A 23189-nucleotide genomic window follows, 5' to 3' on the forward strand; every position below is an offset into this window, starting at 1 on the left:
TGAAGATTAATAACTAAATAATAACAAAATACCAATGTTTGCTTTTTATATTTTCCTTTTTGACTGAGTAAAGATATTGTTTAATAATGGTAAAACAACATCCTACTGTCTCACCAACGTTTTCCTTCCCTTTTTACACATTGACTTAATTTTGTTGTAAAGGATAGATCTTTGGAGCCTTGTGCCAAAATACATGCGATGCTTTGTTTTTCAGTGTTTCTGGAGTCTAAAACTGTCCCGATAAAAACTGCCGTGAAAGTGCTCCTCATAAAATAGGGTTGGGACACTAAACGTCGGTGTATGCCATGGCAGGAACACAACATTTAGCTAGCTGAACTACTTTCAGATTTGTAGGTAGACACTCTACCACAAAGCCACTGTGTCGTCAAAGGATGTTGGTTTGAATTATCTTTTTATCGTTTCTGTCATCAAATTGATTTTATTTGCACTTCAGGTATTGTTTTGTAGATTCATTGAATGATCACTTTACTGGGCGCAGTCCTAGCAGCTTGCTGCAGGGCAATTATCACATTATAGATCTGTTTCCCTTCAATGACAATCAACAATGCTTAGGGTTTAGGGTTGGGTGCCCCCTCCGATCCTTAGGGAGTTAAGACATGATTAGAGTGAAACAACACTTTACAATCATTATGGTTGGGGTTTGGCACCCTTTATGCTCCTTAGAGTTAGCTAGTGGCACCTTAGGGTTAGGGAACCTTTACTATCCTGAGGGTTAGGGAATGGTACCCTTTCTGATCCTGATGGAGCAGGGAATGGGGTAGGGTTTTGGACCCTTTGGGCTAGGGACCCTTTCCAATCCTTATTTAAGGTAAGACCCCTTGCCACAGGGCAGTAGAATTCTGTTATATCCAATTGAAACATGTTTTGATCCATTTGGAGCTCATCAGTACAGTGCAAGAAACAATGGCACGAAAAAGTGAATAGAAAAGGCATGGCACAATGAGGCGGAAGTGCAAGAAATGAAAACTTGGGCAATATTTTTTTATTGCTTGAACTTCCGTTTCACTTGTGTCTAAATGACCCTTTAAACAAGCACTTATTAACTGTAATGGCTCTAGCATAGATTATGTCACTAATTAATGAAGTCAATAATCTGGCGGAGCGCATTCAAAGCACTACTTAATCTGAAAAAGGGCGCCTGGTAAAGTGCACTAAACCCTTTCTTCTTACTGCAAAAGTGTCAGTTGTGGAGTAAATATAAAATATCATAGGCTGTTTTGTTTTCAAAACAATTGTGTAGCAGGAGGATTCATTGGGTTTTTATTGTTGATGGAAGACAATGATATATGTATAATTATTCATGGTTTTTTACTAAAGTTCTGAATGTCCACAACCTGTAGCGGTTAAATCATTTCTCCCTTATACAAACTTTTATACTGAGACATAGTTAAAGAGGCTTTACCTCCCTCCCACAGGTGTTTGTTGCAACTAACTTAATAGAAAACAAAAACACCTGGGTCTGGTCGAAATCTGTCCTGCTGTTCGTGAGCACCATTTGCTTTATGGTCTGCAGCCACTGAGTGAAATAGTTTAGGCATCACTGAATAGAATACTATATAGTGTTGACTGAACATTGCAACTTTACTTCATTTACAGGACAAGATCACAGCACTGTCTTGGTCACGCAGTCAAACAGATCTGATTGTCACTGGAGATGAACGTGGGACCATGGTTGTATGGCAATACCGTACAGATGAACTCAAGACCTTTCGACATGAAAAGGACTTCATTTTCAGTCTGTCTTGCTGCCCGCACAACCCATCCTTGTTAGCTGTAGGGTGGGTTGATATTTGGATTATCACCTTTAACAATATAATAGTCGAAAAGTTAAACCATTGTAGTTCCTAGATAAATACCACATCCTTTGTCTAGTTCTGAAGATGGTTAATATCAGGATTTCTAAGATGCTTCAGTGAAAGATCACCTTTTGCATTATGTACACCTTTCCCATTCTGTCACAATATATTGGCATCACTGCGCAATTCTAGTCTGCCCCCTCATTATTGAATGTACCTTTGGTAACCTAACATCACAATGCCTGTCAGTTGTCATCACCTCATTCAGCCTCCTCTTGTAAACTATTTTGTAGCACTCTGTTTCTTGGTTTACACTTGCTTCACTCAGCTAACATCACTGGTTGGAAACATTATGTTTTCATTTTTCAGTGGACATAATGTCTTGAATTTACAATCCTGTCATTCATACGCGGAATGTCGCACAACTAGTCCGCTTCATCTGGATGTACTGATCTAAACTTACATTGTTAATAGAAATGAGACATTCCTATTGCCCCATATGGTTTTTATTTATATCAGATGTAATTAAACTAATTTGGAGAAGATATTTCACCTGAACATAAACCATTATCGAACCGTTTGTCATTTGCTTTTCCAGTTATGTGCTCCGTAAGGTTAAGGGTACTGACAAATCAGTGAAACAGTGCATCAGTTAGCCCTAAACAAGTATTGTTATTTTAGGTCACTGACCCTGTCGCTTCTCTGTTTGTTTTCTACCTTAGATTAATCATTGGTTATAAATTTGAGACAAGATACACAGCTCGCTGTAGCTCCATGTACAGTGCATTAAAGCATACTTTTCCCTAAACTATTAGAAAGTTAAAGCAGTAGAAGGCAAGTGTCCTTGTACTTTAACTTTGATGGTTCAGTGTAAATGTGTGCTTTATGATAATACATGATGGCAGATGAACTTTATTTCTTTATTCTTGGTATAAGGTAACAAGTTAATTGATTTGTAATGTCAGAAGCAAACATCAGCCATAATCCTTCTGTTTTAAGGTTATTTGTCAAAATCAGGGATGGCAATTTTCCACGAATCTGCAGATTTAAATGCATATCCATCAATCCTAGACCCTGTTGGGGGCCTGCTGCCCCTCCACCTCCGAAATCACTTTCATCTGTTGCCGTCCATGCATAACATAGAATAAGGATTTCATGTAAGATGATTCAAGCTTGTTTATAATGGTTACAATACTGTCACTATTGGTGGCAATATGTATCACATGAAGTCAAATTTTGGCCATTTAGGAGCAGCTCAAGTTTATTTTGGCTCCTACCAGGTATAAATCAGGCAACATACTGCTGCTGGATGTGTCATCCCGAGGGTACACCCTGCACCGTCTGCGTGGTCATGATGACGAGGTGCACAGTATTGTCTGGTGCCCTGTGCCTGGTGAAAATGTACTTACAGACGGAGCTTATTCAGAAGCAGGTTAGTAGCACAGTGTGTTGACTGTTAAAATAAGATAACAAGATAGGATAAAACTTGTGACTTCCTTATCCCTGAGGAAATTCTTTTTGTACCATGTTTCTGCATGATGTCCTAGTGGAGAAGGACATTGGATGCAAAAGAAATCTAAAGACACAAGCTATGTTTTTGAATGTCTGTTGCTCCAAGGAACACAGATGTTTTAAACATTATCTCATGCTGAAACATATTTTGAGGGGAAATGAGACATTAACAATACATAGAATACAATTATCATTATCACAATAGTACAGACTTGTTAACTCATACATATATAAGTGCATGATTGAGTTTAGTTTTATGCTGCACTCAGCAATGTGGTGGCGGTCTGTAAATATTTGAGCCTGGACCAGACAATTCAGTAGTCAACGGCATGAGCATTGATCTGCACAGTTGGGAACCGATGACATGTGTCAACCAGGTCAGCAGACCGGACCAACCATTGTCAATTTATATGTGTATGGGACACAGGAATTTGCATCCTGTAAATCCCTGATTCTGACCTCAAAGTGTCTGCATCATAGGACTTGGTGTATACTGGTGGAATTTGCTTATCAAATTGATGGCAGAAGTTTAGGTCTTTGTTAACAAACAAAACATATGCATGTGCAGTGCAAATATGACTTGAGAAATTATTTCCAAGGAGTAAAGCGGAAACGAGGAACCAAACAACGCTGGTACTTCATGCCATTCCTAAAAGACTATAATAAAGTTAGGCTTGTGTGATCTGGCTGATAATTTATTATTGATTATTGTATGCCATTTAAATCGATCATGCTCATGTTTTCAACCACTACTTGGTCTAGTCTGTATTGAAGTGTGTACATTCTACTTTTATGTGATTGTGGTCTTGGTAGGTCTGAAACTTCACTCATGCCTGACACTCCCGTTTCTACATTCTCCAGGAGATGATGCAGAAGGTTATCTGCTGGCTTCGGGATCCCGGGATAGAACAATACGAATCTGGAAGTCCAGTCAGGGGAAGCAACTCCAGGTGAAGAAACTCCCTCTCAACACAGGTAACCGACGTGACAATGTCGACAGTCAAGGAAGGAGCAAGGTGTGGACATGCCTGTACTGGCCACTGGACAGCCCAACACAGCTCGTGTCATCCTCATTTGGGTAGGATTCTTCAAATAGTAGCGTTCTCTTTGTTAAATTATTATGGATATAAATATGTTTGGGTACATCCTGTATTGATTCAGTCATGATTGAGTTCATTTTTAATTAATACTTTTGATAACTGAGCTGTCACTTAGTAAGTGGCTTGATAAGGTGTCATCAGTTGTATATCTGGAATGTCATAACATTAATCACCATGATCACTCGAAGTGCTGCGTTTAACTCAAAGCATATTCTTTTTACAACCTGTCACTTCAAATGACTGTCACTTTACTGTGTTTACAGGATAGATAATACTAGATATATAACACTGCTTGACTTTCTCTAGGGGTGAGCTTGTGATGTGGGATCTGTCTCCAGTGGGACACAAGAGGGAAATATTCCAGTCAGGAAACAGTCGCGTCCACTCGCGCATCGTCTTCAACATCTGTGCGGGAGGAGAGGAGATGAACACGCTGTTCACTGTGGGCATGGACAGGACGGTAAGTGAGAAGCAGTTGCTTACCAAAACCACAACTTTGAGATCCTGCTGGCATCTCTGGGATAAGTGTGGTCATACATCTGAATTAAATAGTGTGAATTTGAATATTCAGAATTAAAAATGTGCCATTTTATTCAGAATAACTCAAGACTCAAGCCTGTTCATCGTTGATATGTGATTAAGTTAATCATTTTTCCTTATTTTTCCTTATCCTGACTCATGCTTATTGCTTATCTCCTCTTCCCTGGTGAAGGTAGTGGAACACCTGAAATCCCTTGAAGTTCCCTTCTAAAAGAAGCGGACGTAAAATACACTCACCCACGTGTAGCCTCCCCTTTTCCCGTGCACATGGTCAGCTGACCGACCATGCTTGTCACTCTCTCCTTATTGCCCGACAAGGGCGGCTGAAGTTACTGTTACGAGGGTGTATTTTCTGTATATTTTGTTATTAATTAAGTAATAATTATTATTGGGTCACAACGTTTAGTGTTTTGAATAATAATTATGATGGGTCACATTTCGTATCATAGATGCAGTTTGGTAGCAGCAGTTTGGTAGCAGGCTGTCCGGAAATTATCTGCCCTTGGCTTTCTGTTTGTTACTTTGGGGAGACTGCTCGAGATTTCTGCAGTGTTGGCGATGGTCGTGTGTGCCCAAACTTTCAGGAAATGATGGAATATGTATAAAAAGGCTGGTTGCCGTGTTGAGGGGAGGACACACATACATATTCACTGGAGTATCATAGTCAATCACTACCAATGTTTGATCTACATTAACCACTGTCAGACCGATATCTGTGTTACATTCTGCATGACTCTTTATCTCTCACACTAAGACTTTGGTGAGTTTGCTATATTATATTTTGTGACCCATTGCCTTAAATTTTGTCTCACTTGTATTGCATTTGAAATCAGTATTGTGAAATTGACTTGTGACCTTGTATAACTTACTCTCTTGCTTACATCTAATAATACAGTATTTGAATGTTTGAGACTTGTCTTTGTTCTGTTTTGCTGGTTTACAGGGGGTTTCTTACATCGTTTTTCAAGGCAAATTCTTAACCGTAACATTACTTGCAAGCATACATTGAAAGAATCCGGGACATGCAACTCCTGTTGGTAACCAAGGACTTGGTACCTAAAGGAGGGAGATACTTTTTTGTTCTTTAGTTTAAGATATTTGAAAGATGAAATATTTGTGTTTTTCAAACAGATTGTTCTGTGGGACCTTGAGCGTCAGTGCTCCATATACTCCATTCCATCACTCGGGGGACATGTGTACAGTGTGGAGACCTCGCCTCTTGATCCTGGTGAGGAAAAAGGGTGTACTTCTGTTTAGATAGCTGATGCACTACCAGATATGATGATGTTTCTGGATCAGAATGTCTGCAGTATCTTGAAGAAGATGCAGATGACTAAGACAATATGTGACCTGGCAGTTGTCATTGTACCCAGAAATCATATATTGGGTCATCCTATTCTCCACTAGTGACTGTAAAACTGAAATGGTGTTCATTATCTTTGTAAAAAGGGATTATCGGTGAGTTATTTATTGACTGAACTGAAACTACTTTTCCTTTGTTGATATGTTCATTTCTGTTCCATTAGTTTTTGGAGTGATAAGGACATGCTTGACCACTGGGCTAACTTTCCCTGTTTCCCCACTAGGATACAATATGTAATGTCCATTTCTGAGATATTGCTGAAATACTGTATTAAGCATGGAAACACTCTCTCTCTCTCTCAAAGTGTGGAAACGCACACTCTCTCTCCCCCTCCTCTCTCTCTCTCTCTCTTTCTTTCTCTTTACTCTCTCTCACTCTAATGGTTTCATTTATAAAATGGAAGAGGTTTATGCCAATTGTTTAATGTTGAACAGGTCGAGTTGCTGTTGCTGTTGGAGACAACACCATCCGTGTTTGGAACACCAACAACAAGGTGAACCCTTTTGACATGAACACCCTGTGGCAGGGAATCAAGTCCAAGGTGACCTCGGTAAGTACACACAGTTGATTATGTGTCATGGTTATGTGTCTTACTCACTAAATCAACATGTTGCTGGTCTAGTGAAGGACCACATTAAATATCAGTATTCACATGATGCAATTTGATAGTAATGAAAATGCATTTGTGGATATTTATATATGTTTATTACCACCTTGTTGTTTGGATGTGGATACCAGGGCTTAGCTAGTGACCGATGAACATGTCTTGTGTTTCCACCCATTAGCTGTGCTGGCACCCCACAAAGGAAGGTCAACTTGCGTTTGGCACCGACCATGGCAGTGTCGGCATTTATGATGTGATGACAAACAAGTAAGGAATATTTCATTCATGTATCTCATGCTGCATGTGATGCATGATACAAGTGATAAACAATGTCTAATGACTTGCGCTGCTATTGCTGATGATGATTGTTTTTACATGATTCTATCACAGTGTTATATGTATTTTAGTGGTTTGCTTGTATGAGAATTCATGAGTTATGCCCCTTAGGTAAAGATGTAAGAAATATTAATCCAAACATGGTCTGCTATATCTATCATTATTTATTATGTAGTATGAGAGATCTTATTGACTGCTTAAAGCATTACTGCAATGTCTGTGCATATCACAGTTCCCTGTTTTGATAATAGTTAATTGTTTGATCTCCATTCCTTAATCATTACCCTTCAAATGTTTTGGTGGATCAATTTTCAGATTGCGGTATGCTAATACTACAGTCTGAAATTTATAGTATTGGCCAGTCAAAACTGGTGTTGACACACAAGATGAATTAGACTCTTGTTTGATTTCATACAGGTTCCATTTATACCTCTGATCCATGGTTTAAGTTCTGATTTCTATATTTATGTGTACTTTCCAGACATCCGAACATATCCTCAACATTTCACCGACGAACTGTGTATGCGGTTGCCTTTGGCCCTGCCTCCAGGTCTGACGATGCTGGTGAGTGTTCAGTAGCTGGAATCAATAGACACATGTTTGTAATTTGGTGCCGGATTCATTTCTCAGACATTCATTTACAAATAAGCATTAAATGTTGTAAACAGAATTTACAAGTACAAGCTGCAACTGACGGTATATCATGTTGACAATGTGAAGGATGTTGTAAGAATTTAGAGACAAAGCTAAGGTCTCTTCATCAAGACCTGCATCCTTGGATTTGATAAAGTGGTCACATTGCACTTAATGGCCAGGAATTTAATTTGTAGTATTTGTGTGTCCTGGACTCAAAGCAATTCTATTTATGCAGACTGATAGGGATTTCTTTCCTGGATAAAATAAATTTGACAAAAATTGTTTGAACATGGACTTAATTTCTTATCAGAACAGAAGTTGCCCAGAACTCTTTTTCACATTTATATTTATTATCATCACTACCTCATCCATACTCTTGTGCATCCAGTGGAAGTCTCAGTGGGTATTATTTGCCATTCATTCTGAATGTATTTGAAAGCAGTATGCTATAGCTCGCATCCTGGGGAACATTGGTTTGTCTGTCCTCAGGTGAGGCCTCCTCCTCCATCAGCTTGTACAGTGTGGGTGACTCGACCGTGTTGGAGCACAGGCCTCACGCATTCAACAAGGATGCTGTGGATATCAATGAAGTCATGGAACAAGTCAATGGGAAAAGGGTGATTTTTCTTCAGAGTTAAATTTGCCATAAGAAATCCTTGGAACATATTTATGTTAATTTTTAACTTACCTTACCATAGGTCTTATGCATATTACCTCAAGCTTCGCTAGAAGAGATCAGACAGTCGTTGATTCGCCAATCCCTAGATGGCTACCTCATGTAATCTACGAATGTAGTCACGGAAGTGACGTGATCTCCCCACCCGCGCAAGCGCGAACAATCCAAAAATCACTTTTACTTCTAGCGTTCGTCTGTTCGGACGTTTTTGGTTCGCTTAGTTTACCTACTTTGTGGTTCAATAAAGTTGTTTCCTCACGGGTAGGTATGGTTTGTATCCCTTAGGTGTGCGTGTTAAGGTAAGTTATCTTTTAACTGCACTTACTTTGCTACCTCGTGTTGTTTTTTCTCTCACTTCGGGGTGGGTTCGCCCGCGTCGTGTGTGAGTGCGGCATGGCGTCCGTGGGGGTATTATATCTTGCTGGTTTTCTCCCTCCATATGGTTTTCCATGTCGATTAGTATTTTTGCCAGGTTTCACTGCATTTATATGTTTTTTCGTGCCACGTTGCGATGTACGCAGGCAACCTTTTTGGTTGTTTGCCCTTCGCTGTCACGAGCTACCGGGCGTGCCTACTTTATAGTGGGGGTGCGTTGGTGCTGCATTTCTGGTATAGGGGTGTTTTTTCTACCGCCTAGCGTTGGTTTCAACGCATTGTTATGTTTTGTATGTTGCACTTAACTGTGTATGTCTCGCCAGTTTAGCACCGTCTGCTAGGGGCAGGAATCGGCGAATTTCCCCACCCTTGGTGCCCGGATTGTGCGTCTCTGGCCTGCTCTTTTGACGGACGCTGCCAGTACTGCGAGGCGTTGTTGGTTGCTGGTTTCAAGGCTTCTTTTGCGGCTAAGAGGAAGCATTTTTCACAGCGGAAGAGAAGGTTGTCGTCTCCAGCGTCGTCGTTGGGATATCTGCCGGACGACCCTGACTTACAACCGCCTTCAGCGCCTGTGCAGACGCCTGGGATGGGGCGTTCGTCCATGACGCCTGTACGTTTGTCCCCGGAACCACCTCGCTCGGATTCCATCATGGATCTGTTTTCGTCCGGAGGCTTGTCTCATCCGGAGGTCCAGAGGTTCCTGCGCTCCCTCCTCACGCCCGGTGCTGCTGCGATGCCAGCGTCTGTCTCGACACCAGCGCCTATGCCGACACCAGCGCCTGTGCTTACGCCAGCACCTATGTCTGCGCCAGCGCCTAAGCCTACGCCGGCGCTTATGCCAGTGCCTGTGCCTGCGCCAGCGCTTACGCCAGTGCCTATGCCTGCGCCAGTACCTATGCCTACGCCAGCGCCTATGTCTACGTCAGCGCCTGTCCCGACACCAGCGCCGACGCCGGACCCTGTGCCAGCGCCAGCACCTGCGTCTTACCGTATACCCAGGGTGTTGCATACGTTGTCCAGGGAAGAGGTTTTGCAACGACAGTTCGATGAAGGGCGCGCTCGGCGCTTGGAGGCAGAGAGCTCTCGGCGCAGATCGCGCTCCAGGTTCTCTGGGAGTCGGCGATCCTGTACCCTCCACAGTAGTCTTTGTCGGAGTTCTCGATCCCCGCGACGCCCTTTGATGGTGGACTCTCGCTTTACTACCAGGTGAAGATGTTACTTGCTCTCCCAGTCCATATCACCTCGACGTTCCTCTAGAACTCGGCGTTTGGTGGTCACCGGAACCACCTTGGATCCCGTCCAAGGAATCTGCTGCTCATGCATCGACTCCGTCTCTTACACTGCGGCGTGATTCAAATTCCATGTCCTGGGAGGACCTGGAGGTACAAGGTTTTTGCCCGGACTTCGACGAGGAAGTAGGAGGCGACGGCGATGGTGATGGCACTTGACTACCCTTATCAGTCGTCTTCGAGTGGATTGCTGACAGGTTACCGGACTGCCCTTCGCCTTCGGCTGATTCCAGCAACCCTGCAGCAATTCATTTATCACCGGAACTACTCATCCCGCCTCATCCTATGGTGGCGGACGCCATGGTTGTATTACATGCGGTCTATGCGAAATTGTCAACTAATCCGAATTAGTAAGTCGAGGAAGTCAGATTACAAGATAGACAGCCTGGTTTTCGCGGACAGCGTGGCTGTCTGGGTTGTATCTCTGTAGCGGTTATTGGGCTCCTCGCGGCTCTCTCATAGAGTGCAGGATTCTAAGCAGGTGGCCATTGAGACTGAACTCAAGCGGATGCTTAAGCCGTTGTCGGCGCTGGCGTCAACTACCTCGGCGGCGGCGATGGACTTGTCTGAAGACAACGCCTCGAGGATCGATCACCGTACCAGATATTCCTACGCCAGTAGGTGGGAGGGACTGGTCGCATCCCCGTAGATCCTTACATTACAATTTGTCTACATATACTTCAAGCGGAGAAAGTTTTCTTTCACGTGCTTTACTCATTTCGTCACGAAGATTTTTCGAGACAACAACAAAGTGACACATCTATCTGGAAAACAATTTGTCTACGTCAGTTTCAAGCGGCGGAAGGGTTTTCGCGCGCTTTACTCATTTGGACACGTGCTCGCAAACAGCATGGTTACGGTCAAGCCTATAGGCTAGCAGGGTATCACCGTTTACAAGATTTCATGATGATCAGTTACCTGCTACACCGGTGATGTCACGTCTACATTTTGATTGGTGCCCGAGAGACAACGCCCTGCAAAGGATCCCAGGGTCGTTACATCTACAATTTGATTGGTCATCGAGGGACAACGCCCTGCGCAGAATGTGTTATGATTCTAGTGTATGGAAGTTGTCTGCAGTGACTTACAGTCATTTTACAATGGAAAGATGTCGTTTACACTCTAGACTAGCAGTCTACAGCGGCATTGGATTTCTCTAGTCGGCATAGAAATCCTCTAACAGTAGTCTCAACGCTGCTTATCAGGAGGCGTGCAGCGATGTATGGCAGTTTCTGATCGGACAGACGGCCAGTTATAAGTAGACTTCTTGAAATGTCAACATATTCAAAATGTACAGCGTGGTTGTTCTGAAGTCGAAGAATGACGCATTTTTATGGCATACAAGCTTATCTTGAGAGAGTTGTACTTCATTATCAGGCTGTTAAGTCGGCTTCAACTAACTCCGCGGGATTTGATTCATCACATCACCGTCCCAGGTTTGGGGGTCGAAGTTCAAGGCGATGTTAAAAGCAAGCTGTACTCTGTCCGTTATCACTATGTCAGTGATAATGTCTACTCGATTTGCTCACGTCACCTTAGGATATGATCAGATGTAGACGTCTACTATTACGTCTATGACAGCGTTTTCTTGATCATGATTTCAAGACAGGTTTACGACATTGGACGTCTTGACTCCACACCAGTGGTAGACTCGCTGGTCAAGGTTTGGACTTGCATATTAGAGCCGTCATTCAACAACCATCTTTAGGTTGACACGTCTCTACCAGGATTGAGTGCCTATCTAGTCAAGGAGGTTGCAGCAGGATTCTGGGGGAGTGGAGCTCTATCTCTTCACATCACCCAGTTGAAGATAAAAGCGGTGATGCATGTCTATTATTGGTTGACAGCACCGAGAGACAAGCTACTGATGATCCATACGGTCAACTCAATAGTAGCCCTCTAGGTAACAAGGGTCAAGGAGGCCTCGACCTCTACTACACTTGTCGTTTCTACCCTTCGACGTGGTCGAGTCTGATCCTCCAAATAAAAGTATCTCACATACCAGGAGCCTGCATCTTCATGGCAGACGCCTTATCTCGCCCCCTACGTCTATCTCCAACAGAGAATATGTTGTGTCGAGAGACGTTTCAAATAATCGGCTTCCAGAGTGGGACCAATTGTTGTACCATCCTCACAATTGGACACTGCACCTGGATCCGTCACGGTTTCATCTTTGCGCCTGGACCATCTGTGATAGTCTTGAGGGCCAAGGGGTACTCATCTCAAAGGGCGAAATTAATCACCCTGGAGCACAAGGTTTCCACTCAGTCACTTTATGGACCTGCAGGCGTGGGCGATCGACACGATCCTGCGACTGCTTTTGGTCGCACCTTGGTGGCCAGCCAGGCCATGGTTCCCCGACCTGCGTCATCTCGCCAGCGGAGAGTCATACCAGCTCCCAGATTAGTTACGACTGCTTCGACATCCGCACAGTCGGCAGCTGCATCCGGACCCACTGAGATTTCATCTTCACAGTTGGGTCATCTGCAGAAGGCAATAAGAGTTAAGGGCTACTCCTCGTGCGCGGCAAGCGTCCTAGCTTGTACGCATCGAATGTCCACTAGGTCCTTATATGACGACAAGTGGCGCTCATTTGAGAGTTTTTGCGCTCAAAGATCGCAAGACCCTATGACAGCTTCTCCACAGTATTTAGCGAACTTCCTCCTGTTCCTACATAACTGCAAGCATCTTAGAGGCAGTACCTTGGGGACTTATCTGTCGGCTTTGAACTCTATTCGATTAAAGCAGATTAACAGGTTTCCAAGGTACCAGATCTTATTGCGCTACTCAAGGCCTGCAAATTGGAGGACCGGAAAGTTAAGCTTCGTCCTCCAGTTTGGGACCTCAACATCGTCCTACAACATCTTAGAGGACCTCCGTATAAGCCTTTAGAGGAAGCCTCCTTCGTGTATTTGTCTCAAAAAAAAAAAAAAAAAAAAAAAAAAAAGGACGGTCTTCATTCTAGCGTTAGCTACCGCAGATAGAGCTAGTGAAATTCATGCCCTGGACGTCACGCAGGTTCGCTTGGATCAGTCGAGGCATGAACCAGCCCACTTGGGTCTCCTGTGAGATTTTGTGGCCAAGAATCAGCTCCCTGGACAGCCAGACAGGCTGTTCTCCATTCCTCTGTCATCTGCAGTCTTGGGACAACATGACTTGGAGGAGGAGCTGCTGTGTCTCGTTAGAGCCCTCAGATGTTACATCCGGAAGTTGGCTTCTAAGAGACGTTCCCCTAAAGACTGTTCATCCCGCTTTCGACTACCTGCAAAGGGGAGGTGAACAGGAACACAGTCGCCTTATGGCTTCGATCTACGATCCTGGCGGCTTTTGATGCCAAGCGTCTACCTCATCCAGTGGCGAACAACCCACACGAGATCAGAGCATTGGCATCTACCATGGCCCTCCATAGAAATTGCACAGTGCCACAAACTATGGAAGACTGCTTTTGGAAGTCGTCGTCTACTGCCTTCGCTTCCAACTACCTGAGGGAATTGGCAGTTGAGGACATGGAGGGGGAGCTGCTGTGTCTCGTTAGAGCCCTCAGATGTTACATCCGGAAATTAGGTTCTAAGAGACGTTCCCCTAAAAGACTGTTCATCCCGCTTTCAACTACCTGCAAGGGGAGGTGAACAGGAACACAGTCGCCTTATGGCTTTGATCTACGATCCTGGCGGCTTTTGATGCCAAGCGTCTACCTCATCCGGTGGCGGACAACCCACACGAGATCAGAGCGTTGGCATCTACCATGGCCCTCCATAGAAATTGCACAGTGCCACAAACTATGGAAGGCTGCTTTTGGAAGTCGTCGTCTACTGCCTTCGCTTCCCACTACCTGAGGGACTTGGCAGTTGAGGACATGGAGGGACTACAGTCTTTCAGTCCGTTGGTGGTTGCCCAGCAACTTACCCGGACGTCCGCCCATTAGGTAATAACACTGTTACTTACCGTTGGTCTTAAGATTAACCTCACCCTCAGGGTGCGTCGGTTTTTCTTTGGAGTTCCCTTGGGTTACTCTTTGTCCTGCTTCCAGGTTTGTCCTGTGACTGTTGGCATTGGTCTCCCAGGTTCTCCTAATGCATGTGCACTGGTTGCTGAGGGATGGTCCTCCGGAGTCCACACCACCATCCATCTGTCGAAGCCATATGCATAAGACCTATGGTAAGGTAAGTTAAAAATTTATTAAAATCTAAATATTTTAGATATTTAAATACTTACCTTACCATAGGGCGGTGACTCCCTCCCAACGCTGGATGCTCCTCCCCACTCTGGACTCTTCGGACCTTCCTGTTGCCAGTAAAAGTGATTTTTGGATTGTTCGCGCTTGCGCGGGTGGGGAGATCACGTCACTTCCGTGACTACATTCGTAGATTACATGAGGTAGCCATCTAGGGAATGGCGAATCAACGACTGTCTGATCTCTTCTAGCGAAGCTTGAGGTAATATGCATAAGACCTATGGTAAGGTAAGTATTTAAATATCTAAAATATTTAGATTTTAATAAAATTGTATTACTTTGAGTGATTGGCCAGGGCTCTGTATTCATGGATTGGGCTATGATCCTTAGGCCCCTTTCATAAAGCAATCTTAGTCCTGCGACTTTTGTAACTCTATGTTAAAGTATAGTCATTACAGCCATCTTAGAGCAGAGATTGCCTTGTGAAATGTGTTTGTGGAATTCAGGTCCTATTTCCCCTGATTATTTGACAGACTTGTATTACTTCTGCCTTTCCTCACCATCAAGAAGTCTCTGTTTGATTCCTGAAACAGGCCTAAGTCTGAAGTTGTTTTAAATGCTAAAGTCAGACCTGAACTGCTGAAAATCAAGTCAATACATTTCTGAGAATTGTCTTTTAGCAGCCAGATGGTAAACAATTTGGTTATGAAGAAGATTCAACATGGTTCGTTACATGCAGATATTTCTGAAACTTTGTGTTTTACTATGTCTTTGTTTGGCATTTGATGATAAATGTCATTATCAGGATAAAAGATGTCTTGGATAATTTGGAAAAGTGCAATAACAGAAGAGGTTGTTTGCCTTGTGGATAAAATGATCACTTGCTAAAAGGAAGGTTATGCTTGAACTCCCTGCGTCAGTACAGTTTGTGATTATCATGACCATAGATTGTGATCCTAGTTTCTAACTGAGAGTTGTTGTTTCAGAGCCACAGCCAGGGTAGAACAGACATCTGCTGGAAGCCAGACAACTCTGTGGTGGCCATAGCCAGTGATGATGGGTCAGTACCACTTTGGTTTGGGCTGGTGTCACTGCAGTCCCGGGGACACTGTAGGGCTGAGATCACTGTATTGCTGTGGGTCACTGTTGGGCTGTGTCTCTGAAAGGCTGTGGTTCACTGCAACGCTGAGGATCACTGTATGGCTGAGATCATCGTGGGGTTTGGGGTCACTGTTGAGATGTGGTCACTATAGGACTGGTGGTCACTGCAGGGCTGAGACCACCATATGGATGGGGGTCACTCTTGAGCTGTGGTCACTATAGGGCTTGGGGTGCAGTGATGATGGGTCAGTACCACTTTGGGTTCAGGTGGCATCACTGTAGGGCCGTAGACACTGTAAGACTGAGATCACCATTGGGCTGAGATCACTATAGTGCTGGGGGTCACTGTTGGGCTTTCATCTCTGTAGGGCTGGGGTCATTGTTGAGCTGGGATCACTATAAAGCCTTCCAGGGACATTGTAGGGCGGAGATTACCGTATGGCTGGTGGTCACTGTTGAACTGTCGTCACAAAAATGCCAGGGGCACTGTAGGGCTAAATTCACCAATTGGCTGGGGTCACTGTAGTGCCGAGATCACCGTATGGCAAGGGTCACTGTAGGGCAGGGTTACTGCAAGGTTGGTGATCACGGTAGGGGTGGGGTCCCTGTATGGCTGGGGTTATTATAGGGCTGACACCACCATATGGCTGGGGTCTCTGTAGGCCTCTGGATCACCATAGGGCTGGGATGACTGTAACGCTGGAGATCTCTACAGAGTTGGTGGGTCACTAAATCAGTAAGGTGTCATTGCAGAGCTGGTATTCACTGCAAGACTGGAGAACTCCACAGAACGAAGGCACTTTTGGACAGGACACAGCATAGATGGGGGTCGCTGTAGTGCTGGTATTGGGGTTGAGGGTATCACTACAGAACTGGTTTTTACTGCAGGGCTAGGGGTCACTATTGAACTGGGGCTCACAGCAGAAGTGGTGGTCACTGTGGAGCTTGGGATCATTACAAGGCTAGGATGGGCTGGGTCTGTTAAATATAATCGTCATTTTATCAAATTTCAAGAAATGTGAATCAGGAAATGATCATCATACATGCCAAACTGACGTAGATTGATGTCAATGTTTGGCTTGTCTGGTCCGGAATCAGTTATTTACAGAAAGACATCATATAGCTAGAAAATTGCATAGTGCAAAACAGACAGGCAAACTGATCCATCAGTTACGGTTGCTGTTGATTTATTCTAACCTGAATCCATGAGGGGTGGCAGGCTATGATATCATGCAGGATTGATTTACTGATGTCCACTGATGTCAGAACTTAGTGTGGTAGCCAAGTGGTAAAAGCGTTCACTTGTCATGCCACAGGTCTGGGTTCTGTACTCTACATAGGTACACTGTGTGAAGCTCATTTCTTGTGTTTCTGGTCGTGATAATGCTGGAATATTGCTATCATATACTTACCAACACACTCCGTCACTGAGAACTGAACACAAGTGCTTGTTCTGCCTGCAGTTCTGTGGAGATCTGTCAGTCAGGGACCTTCAAGCTTCTGTGTGTGGTCCAAGTGCACCGCAAGCTTATCAACTGTCTGAAGTGGCATCCCCAATTCACAGCAGACAAGCCCCTGGGCTCCGACTGTCAACACTGGCTGGCATCAGGTGCCAGTGATGCTTTGGTCAACATTGTTGACCTGTCAAGCACACTAGGTGAGTACACAGAACCTGCTGGCCTACATCCATCTTCCAGTTTCCTGAACGTTGAGAACATTTCATGGTCACCAGTTGTCACAATTCCTTTCACTTTCAATATATGGAACAGCCAAAGCTTTTTGTTTGTCACATGTTTCCTCTTCCTTTTTGGATGCAATGATTTTGTATTCAGAATATTATTATTCATTTATTATTTCAACAAACTTTACCAACTTTGGATGTTGGAACATTATTTGACAATCTATCTATACATATATTTGTGAGGGCCTTATTCATCTTGACCTCTGTGTTGAACTGGGTCAGATTTGGCCATATGAACTCATTTGTAGGGAGATTTTCTTAATATCATTAGAAGCATTGTGTCTCTGGAAAATGGCTGGGTGAACATTCACTCATTCAGTCCTGCTTCTTGTTTCCTGTTGCACAGAAGATTTATTGTTTCCAATTTTTACTATGCCTTTATGAATCTTGTAAATGGTTGAAATAGTGCCATTTGTTCACTATTCCAAGATTCTGGTAATGAAGGTGTGGTGAGCCTCACTGACAGCATCCGCCGACTGGAGGGGCATAGCATCAGGGTGACAGGTATCTCCTGGAACCCCCACATCGAGGGACAGATGGTCTCTGTGGGATATGATAGTATGGCCTACGTAAGTATATACAACCAAATGTAACCTAAACCACCACCAAACCTGTAGGAGTGAAATTGATTTGTCTGTCTAAAACATTCTTTGCGAAGTTAGCATTGTCATGTCACATAATTCCATTGGACCCGTGAAGATCTGGGTAGAACTTCATCTTCATTGAACCATGCTCATCGTACCCATGAAGATCTGGGGTAGAAAAGGTCTTCGTTAACCCATGCTTCTACCCATGATGGTTCCGGTGTAGAATAGACCTTCAGCAACCCATGCTTGCCAAAAAAGGCGACTGTGCTGGTTTTAAGAGGCGACTAATGGGATTGGGTGGTCAGGCTGTCTGATTTGGTTGACACATGTCATCAGTTCTTAAATGGCCCAGATCGATGCTCATGTTGTTGATCACTGGATTGTCTGGTCCAGACTCAATTATTTACAGAGTGCCGCCATATAGCGGGAATATTGCTGAGTGCGGCGTAAAACTAAACTCACTCACCCATGGTTAGTTATAATAAGGGGCAAGTAATAGGATCAGTCAGACTCGGGATTGATGCTCTTGCTATTGATCACTGGATTGTGTGATCCAGACTGTTGAGACCACAAGTAACGGGATCTGATTCTGAAGGCAAAAATATGTTCATTCCGTGAAGTGATATCTGAGATGTCCTTTGAGCTTTGTTTGTTGCAGTGCACTATCATGTCATATTTCTGTTAATAGGAAGCGTTTTCACAACTGAAAACAAAATCTAAAGGCAACAAATTCAATTATTGCAGGTGTGGAATGTGAAGACTGGGGAGGCAATGTATCAGTTTGAGGGTCACATTCAGCGCCTCCTAGCTGTGACCTGGAGTGGTACTGACCCTGATGAGGTCATGTCTGGGGGTTTTGACTCCATGCTACATAGATGGAAGGTTTCCTCCCTCCCCAAAGCTGTCATAGAAACTGGTAGGTTCAGATAGGCAATTTCAGTTTACGGGTGTCAAAACAGACACCAACCACACTTGACAATGTTTGTTTTGCAGTTTATACTTGCATTAGTTACATGCCTCCTCTGTTAAATAGTTATTGTCGTTTTACGCTTGAGTTTAATTTGAGATAATACATCATTTGATGTAGATAGAAATGAAAAAAAGATGCCCCTTCTCTGCTTTGTACATTTCACTCAGACAACACAGGCAATGTGATGATATTGACCTGGCCAGTTTGGACACAAATTTAGGAAATTAGTAAGTAAGGACATCATAAAATAGAAATAGTTGATCGAGTGTAAAGATTCAGCAAGTTTCGTCTTCATGGATGTTCAGCATCCAAACATGGGGGATTTATGTACCTGTGACTTGATCATGTATTGAGACACTATACCAGCTGTAAATGATAACATGTTGATGCAACAAACGTGCATTTGGTGCAAAATTGAACACTGAATATCTTTTGTACATAAGGAGGTACCTAGCAAGATTCACTTCTTGACATGATATTTCCTATGAAAATGTGTTCATTCTGATGCAGAGGATGCAGGTACTGTACGTGAGTGAGAAGATTTGAAGAAAGTGTTTGACTTGACATTTTGTACTAGGATGAGGCTAGCCGGTTATGTAAGCCAGATACAAAATTACTCACTTGCCTCAAAGCCTATTAGTGGTACAAATTGTTCACAAGAGATCTTGTCTTTTGTGCGCAAGTTCTTATGGCTCAATCCCAATAAAGCCTTTGTAATCAGTAAATGACCAAGTTAAGGTAGAGACTTTAATCCAGAAGGATACACTTGTTATTTCTAAACCTGATGAATGCTCAGCTACATTACTTTCCACTGAATGCTACTGCACACAATCAACCAATGTGTGGCCCGTCTGTTTGCATAAAAAACAATGAGACTGGAGTAATTATAAGTCAGCCTCATACGGAATTAGCTAGTATGAGATGTTTCTGTTATAGCCAACTGTTTCTAGCATGTTCATATCAAATCAGTACAAACTACAGCTCAAATTGCTTCAAAGTAGTGTACATGAGTGATCATGTGTGTTCTGTTTCATATGTTTTCTCTGTGTAACAATCTATCAGCTGATGCATATTTATCAATGGAAGAAGTGAAGTTTGATTAAATGAGTTTGAGAGCCAGGGGAATTTGGGTAGGGGAGGCAACTCTGGTCAGCTCACGAATCATCACATGGTGATAGTTGATAAAGAATATTTTAAGGAAATGGAAGTGCCTGGACTAAGTGTAATAGCTATTAATGGGTTCAGAAATTGTGTTCTTAAAGCTATTTTTGACAATGAAAAAAATCTAAGCAGTAAGATGACAAATTCCTGACTTCCCAAAATAGGTTTAAAAAACTGGTCTTTGCGCATAGTGGAAGTTCCCGAAGCTCCTCTAAAATACCAACTGTGTCCTAAGAATGCAGAGTAGACTTGGATTGTAGATTGAGATTTTGCTGTTATATATAAGTCAGCCATCAACTGTAACATTCTTAACAAATCAGTGCATTGATGTGTTGTAGATTCAGCATGAACACACACTGTGTAACTGAAAATGTTCACTTAATTAGGGTAATGGAAGACACCTGCCAGCATGGTCATTTTCAAGATGTACTTTTCAACAAAAAAATAATTTTTATTATTGAATAATAATGATGTAAATTATCAGCTCAAAGGAATTTTTGGAGTCTTACCTTAGGGAACCCTGCCTCAAGCTTTCAGGATTGTACAGGCAACTGTCGCCTTAGCCACATTGTTTTGGGTAGACGAAGTGAGTGAGTCTAGTTTTATGCCACACTCAGCAATATTCCAGCTATATGGCAGTGGTCTGTAAATAATAGAGTCTGAACCAAACAATAAAGTGTTCAACATCATGAGCAATTTATGTAGTTGGGAACAGATGACATGTGTCAACCAAGGTAGCAAGCCAGACCATGAGGTGGAAGAATGGATGAATTGGTGTGGCTCAGTGATTGTTGATTGTGTGTTATTGAACTCAGATGGTAAGGAGCATGCTGCTCATGCTATCACTGTTTCTTGATCCTGACTCAGTTATTTACTGGCATGTATCTAGATAATGGAGGAACAAACAAAACAAAAACAGTGCTTTTTATCACAGTATATGTGCAAATTATACATATGCATGATTCATCAGGCCTGTTGGGCCAGTAGTATAAGCAGTGCATATTTGCTAGATCTATGAGCTTTGGGGATTTGTATGGGGTTGTATGGTAGGCTGAATGATTTTGCAGGAGTGTGGGGGTGTTTTATTAGAACCTGAAACATTTTACAGGACTATTGGATGTTGTACAGGAAGCTAAAGGGATTTACAGGGGGGATGTTGTGTAGTGTTGTCCAGGAGGCTGAAAGATTTTACAGGAGGACTGTATATTGTATATGAGGCTAAATGGTTTTATAGGAGAGCTGTGTGTTGTACATGCTGCCTAATGGTTTTACAGGAAAGCTGTATAATGTACATGCTGCCAAATGGTTTTACAGGAGAGCTGCGCATTGAACATGAGGCCTAATGGTTTTACAGGAGAGCTGTGTATTGTACATGAGGCCTAATGTATTTACAGGAGAAATGTGTATTGTACATGAGGCCTAATGGTTTCACAGGAGAGCTATGTATTGTACATGAGGCCTAATGGTTTTATAGGAGATTGGTGTGCTGTACATAATGGTTTTACAGGAGAGCTACGTATTGTACATGAGGTCTAACAGTTTTCATGAGAGTGATTGCTGTACCTGAGTGCTAATGGTTTTACAGGAGTGTTATGGGTTGTACAGGAGACTGAATGGTTTTCCAGGAATGTGTGAGGTGTTGTACAAGAGACTGAAGGGTTTTACAGGAAGGTGAGGTTTTGTACAAGAGGCTGAAGGGTTTTGCAGGAGGGTGAGGTGTTGTACAAAAGGCTGAAGGGTTTTACAGGAGGGTTTGGTTTTGTACAAGAGGCTGTTGGGTTTTACAAGAGGGTGAGATGTTGTACAAGAGACTGAAGGGTTTTACAGGATAAGGTGTTGTACAGGAGGCTGAAGAGTTTTACGGGAGGGTGAGGTTTGGTATAAGAGGCTGAAGGGTTTTACAGGAGGGTGAGGTTTTGTACAAGAGGCTGAAGGGTTTTACAGGAAGGTGAGGTGCTGTATGGATATGAACAGAAGGATGTAGCTGTGTGGGTTTTTTGTGTTGGGTAAATCTCCCATTAAACACTTAAAAGCATGTTTTGCTGACAGGAGTAGTTGGCTGAAAACTGTGGAGTCAGTGATTGCAACAAAGATTATAGCACACAACATGTAATTAGACAGAGTGTCATATGGTGGACAGTGGTCCTCAGTCAGCCACATCTCTGTACAGCACACATTGATCATTAGATCAGCCAGAGCTCTGTACAGTAGGAATTGATCTGTAGACCAGCAAGAGCTACAAGTAGCTGACATTGAACTAAAGAGCAACCAGAGCTACAAGCAGTGGACATAATTGATAGATCAACCAGAGCTATATACAGTGGCCATTGATCTGTTGATCAACCAGAACTACTAGTAGTGGACATTTATTTATAGATCAACCAGCGCTACATACAGTGGACATTGATCTATGGATCAGCCAAAGCTGCAAATGGTGGGCATCAATCTAAAAATCAGCCACAGCTACAAGAAATGGAAGTTGATCTATAGATCAACCAGAGCTACATACAGTGGACATTGATCTATAGATCAACCAGAACTGCAAGAAATGGACATTTATGTATAGATCAACCAGAGCTACAAGAAATGGACATTTATCTATAGATCAACCAGAGCTACATACAGTGGACATTGATCTATAGATCAACCAGCACTACAAGAAATGTACATTTATCTATAGATCAACCCGAGCTACAAAAAGAGAACATTGATCTATAGATCAGCCAGAGCTACAAGAAATGGACATTGATCTATAGATCAACCAGAGCTACATACAGTGGACATTTATCTATAGATCAACCAGAGCAACATACAGTGGACATTTATCTATAGATCAACCAGAACTGCAAGAAATGGACATTTATCTATAGATCAACCAGAGCTACAAAAAGAGAACATTGATCTACAGATCAACCAGAGCTACACGAATTGGACATTGATCTATGGATCAGCTAGAGCTACACAAATTGGACATTGATCTATGGATCAGCTAGAGCTACAAGAAAAAGTGGACATCATCTAAAGATCAACCAGTGCTACAAATGGTGGGCATTGATCAATAGATCACTCAAAGCTGCAAGTAGTGGACATTGATACATGGATCAGCCAGATTTTCTTACAGTGGAAAATGATCTATAGATCAGCAAGAGCTACATGTTGTTGATTCACCTTCACAGTAAATGTGATTTTACAAAGATTCATCTAGTA

The 23189-nt window shown here is 42.9% G+C and overlaps 1 protein-coding gene across 1 annotated transcript in view; it reads left to right on the forward strand.

Moving 5' to 3' along the window:
- The window catches only part of LOC137274208 (gem-associated protein 5-like), a 183713-nt gene that overhangs the window by 895 nt on the left and 159629 nt on the right, over positions 1 to 23189 (forward strand). The window contains exons 2-14 of the mRNA XM_067807265.1: positions 1618 to 1799; positions 3098 to 3249; positions 4191 to 4407; positions 4736 to 4889; positions 6101 to 6197; positions 6767 to 6882; positions 7118 to 7203; positions 7754 to 7836; positions 8398 to 8525; positions 15409 to 15482; positions 16987 to 17180; positions 17694 to 17833; positions 18596 to 18767. Of these exons, the coding sequence (XP_067663366.1) occupies positions 1618 to 1799; positions 3098 to 3249; positions 4191 to 4407; positions 4736 to 4889; positions 6101 to 6197; positions 6767 to 6882; positions 7118 to 7203; positions 7754 to 7836; positions 8398 to 8525; positions 15409 to 15482; positions 16987 to 17180; positions 17694 to 17833; positions 18596 to 18767 (1795 nt within the window). The remainder of the gene's footprint in view (positions 1 to 1617; positions 1800 to 3097; positions 3250 to 4190; positions 4408 to 4735; positions 4890 to 6100; positions 6198 to 6766; positions 6883 to 7117; positions 7204 to 7753; positions 7837 to 8397; positions 8526 to 15408; positions 15483 to 16986; positions 17181 to 17693; positions 17834 to 18595; positions 18768 to 23189) is intronic.

The sequence above is a fragment of the Haliotis asinina genome, chromosome 2 (assembly GCF_037392515.1).
Source record: "Haliotis asinina isolate JCU_RB_2024 chromosome 2, JCU_Hal_asi_v2, whole genome shotgun sequence".
NCBI lineage: Eukaryota > Metazoa > Mollusca > Gastropoda > Lepetellida > Haliotidae > Haliotis > Haliotis asinina.